General features: G+C 56.4%; 1 protein-coding gene across 1 annotated transcript; it reads right to left on the reverse strand.

Annotated features, from left to right (window-relative positions):
• Positions 1–788: 788 nt before the first annotated feature.
• Positions 789–2,082, reverse strand: LOC122170259 (protein MRP-126). The gene is made up of 3 exons (XM_042836962.1): positions 2,050–2,082; positions 1,345–1,503; positions 789–1,043 (listed from the first exon to the last, which is right to left on the reverse strand). Exons 1-3 carry the CDS (start codon positions 2,056–2,058, stop codon positions 864–866), a joined length of 348 nt encoding a protein of 115 aa, XP_042692896.1. The 5' UTR covers positions 2,059–2,082; the 3' UTR covers positions 789–863.
• Between the last annotated feature and the right edge of the window lie 1,580 nt (positions 2,083–3,662).

The raw sequence follows: 3,662 nt of genomic DNA on the forward strand, positions 1-3,662 counted from the left end.
CTGTAGGAAGGTGTTAGACGTGTTTCAAATGTCAAAATCAACCCTAAAGGAAGTTGAAGCAACCTGACCAGCAGCAGTGAAGCAAACTTGGAACAGTCTTGTGTTACCCTGGGGCTGCTGCTGCTTTGGGGAAGCTGGTGGCAAGTTTCCTCACCAAGCAGGGTGATTTCAGGGCTTCCACTCACCCTTAGGAAATCACAACTGTTCCTTTTTATTCCTCCGAAAGGCATTTGCAAATCAGCCTTTCAAATCAGCAGCTTGAAGCTGAGCAGTGGCATCTCAGGCATTTCCAACCCCCTGAAAGCAGCCATTCATTGCTGCCTCCGTGCAAACCCGAGATGTTGGGAGCCAGGCATTGGGGTTGTGCAGCCAAAGTGTCCTAAAAAAGGTTTCCCCCCCCATCTCTGTCACCCACCACTGCAGCCCGGTTTGAGGACACGGGCAGAGCGCTCCCAAAATTGATGTTTCCCAGTTGGAAATGAGGAGGTTGGTCAGATTTTGTGGTCTGCTCTGACCTGTAGGGGACGTTGCAAGGGGCACTGCGAAACCCTCTGCAATGAGCAATGCTCTCCCAGAAACCCGTATTGCCTCTGGGAACCTGCAGCCTGCCTCCAAGTCTAACATTGCTGGTTTGAAGCCACGCTGAAGGGGAGAACGAGGTGAGAAATAACAGGCAGAAACAAGAAAGCTTCGGCAGCCTCAGGGCAAATCTTTATTTGGCAGCAAAACCATCAAACTTGACGGGATGGAGGAGCAGAGGGTTGGGAGGGGGGAGGAGAGGGGTGGGAGGGATGGGGGGCAGAGGGTTGGAAGGGGAAGCAGGAGCTCAGAGCTCTGGGTGGCTGCCTTCAGCTCAACCCCCCTTAGTGGTTGTGCTGGTGCTGGTGCTGGTGCTGTTGGTCCTCACAGAAGTGGAGGTGCTCGTGAGTGGCGGCCGTCACCCGCATGATCAGGAGCATCACTTCACCAAAACTCAGCTGCTGGTCCTTGTTGCCATCGAGGTCCCTGAAGATTTGGTCGATAGATGCCTGATTCTTCACGTGCTGCAGGAGAAGAGGCAGAGTGCCATTGGTCACAGCCCCGAGGTCCCCCGGGTTTAATGAGACCCTCCTGGGCTGCTGGAGATCCCAGCTGCTGCTCCAGGGTGGCTGCCCTTCATCTGTCCTTATGGCATCTCATGCTGCTGGGTGGGGAGAGCTGGGGCAGGAGCACATTGGGAGGGGGCTGCTGGGCTGGATTTGCTCCCTAGGGCACTTGGGCTGATAAAAACCAGTGGGGCAGTGAGATTCAACCCAAGGGCCTCCCAGCCTGGGGCACAAGAAGCCCTCCCCCGGCTCTGCTCACCTTCAGGTAGTTGGCAAGCTGCTTCTCAATCAGGAGCTTCAGCTCCTTCTTGGTCAGGGTGTCTTTGTCCCCCTCCCGTCTCGAGAACTGGTGGAAGACATCGATGATGACGTCTATGGCTTTCTCCAGCTCGGAGAGCGGCCCCTGGGTCTGGCAGCCCTGGGAGAGGCAGAGGCACAGAAGGAGGTCAGGATTGCAGCAGGTGGCTGCACATCAGCACAGCTCCCTGCAGGCAGGTGGGGATGCAAGCCTGGCTCTTAGTCGTTCTGTTTTCAGGCTAAATTTGAGCTGTTTGCTTGGGTAATCTCCAAACCAAGGCAGGCTGGAGGAGGTTGCAGCCTTTGCTCTCTGGGCTGTGCAGCAAAACATGACGTCTAAGAGCTGATTTTTCCCCCCAGAATGAGCCTTCTGCAGCTGGGGCAAGGCTCCCACAACGCCTCTGTGGCAGCGCAGGTGCTGAGCCTGAGATCTGACAACCCACAAGCCCCTCGGTGGCCATCCCACGCTGCAGGCAGCTTTTTTCCATGAGGACACATCTCTCTCCCCCATGGGTTCCATTCCCATCTCCATCGGCGCTCCGTCCTCTGCTGGAACATGTGGAGGCTCACAGGGCAAGGAGGAGCTGCCCATCCCTCTGCAGGCTCAACCTGCACCTGGAAAAGAGCATGGAGACCTTAGAACCCCCACCACCACCCTCTGACTTGCCTTGCTCATGTTGGAGAAGCAGAGATGACCGTCTCAGGTTGAACTGCAGCTGGTCTGGAGCGCAGCATCTCTTATAGGCTGCCCGCCAGCCCCAGCCCCTGCTTGTGAAATGCCTCTGTTTCATCCCATTACGGTCCATCGTCATGACATCGTGGTGTGTTGCTTAAGGCTTGGGGGTGTAGTTCCTTAAAAGGGGTCTCTGTGGCTTTTCCTGCAATGTCCTCTGGGTGCCAGGGAGGTGGCCTTGTCCCCATAGCCAGCATCCCTCTGCCATCAGGGCCATCCTTGCTAAACCCACCCATTTTGGCAGCTTCCCTCTGTTTTATTCCCCTCTCCAAGGGCGCTCCTCCACCGCACCCATAGCACTGCTGTCCTGGTGGACCTGGTGCAGCCAGAAGCATCCCAAAATCCCACTGCTCCACATTGATGGGGCCATCTGTGCGACACAGACAATGCAGCAAGCAGCTCTCCAGGAAAGGCAAGCAGCACGGGCAGCCTCCCAGCCCTGCACGGCTCCAACTGTGGCTCTTTGGGTCTGTTTCTCCCCACCCCAGTTTTGCCCCAGGGGTTGGGTGAGGCTGAAAGGTGGATTTTTTTGCTTCGGGTTTTTGTTGTTGTTGTTGTTTTAATGCATGTCCTCCCTTGGTGGCATTGTGCCTTGTTGACTCCAGGTGCCGCAGAGGCTGGGTGCAGGCAGGTTGGGAGCAGAGAAGAGCAAAACAAGATTTTCCAGCTTTATGACAGCCCCCCCCTTCTCCTCCTCCCCCCATCCCTGCTGATTCAGCCGCAGAGGCTGGGTCTGTCCAACCTGCTGAGCACGGCCCCCATCTCCAATGTCAAATGAGAGCCAAAGTGGTGCCACCGAGCTCCTAATGAGCAGCCATGGGGCAGCAACGGTGCCATGGGAGCTGTTGGGGGGGGGGGCACAGCCCAGCCCTCGTTGTCAGGGAGATGCAGGTTTCACAAGGCAATGCTCCGGTGCACGGAACAGCCAGGGAAGGCCTGGGATGTTTCACAATGTCGGGGACCATCCGCTCGGTTGCAGAATTTGGTAGCGATTTCAGGAAACGGAGCTTTGGCCCATTGTAGCATCGTGAGGTGGGGTGGGGAGAGGATGGGCTGAGGGGGCAGGGTGGGATGGGGGGCTCAGGGTTAAGGGCAGAGGGCTCAGGGTGAGGGTGGGGGTGAGGGTGAGGGTTAGGGTTAAGGTTGGGGTTAGGGTAAGGGTTACGGTAGGGTTAGGGTAAGGGTTAGAGTATCGTTTAGGGTTGGGGTTAGGGTTAGGGTTAGCGTTGGGGTTAGGATAAGGGTTTGGATTAGGGTTAGGGTAAGGGTTAGGGTGAGGGTTGAGGTTAGGGTAAGGGTTAGGGTTAGGGTTAAGGTAGGGTTAGGGTTGGGGTTAGGGTTAGAGTTAGGGTTAGCGTTGGGGTTAGGGTAAGGGTTAGGGTTTGGTTTAGGGTTAGGGTCAGGGTCAGGGTTAGGGTTAGGTTGAGGGTTCGGTTGAGGGTGAGGGTTAGGGTCAGGGTCAGTGTTGGGGTCAGGGTCAGGGTTAGGGTAGGGTTAGGTTTAGGGTCAGTGTTAGGGTTAGGCTTAGGTTTGGTTAGGGTGAGGGT

Source organism: Centrocercus urophasianus, unplaced genomic scaffold, assembly GCF_019232065.1.
Source record: "Centrocercus urophasianus isolate 14NV4802_14NV808 unplaced genomic scaffold, USGS_Curo_1.0 seq_65, whole genome shotgun sequence".
NCBI classification, from domain to species: domain Eukaryota; kingdom Metazoa; phylum Chordata; class Aves; order Galliformes; family Phasianidae; genus Centrocercus; species Centrocercus urophasianus.

Excerpts from the sequence above, each read along its gene's own strand:
- LOC122170259 (XM_042836962.1), bottom strand. Across the intron at positions 1,044-1,344 it reads AGCTTGCCAACTACCTGAAG|CACGTGAAGAATCAGGCATC; the intron begins GTGAGCAGAGCC and ends CTTCTCCTGCAG.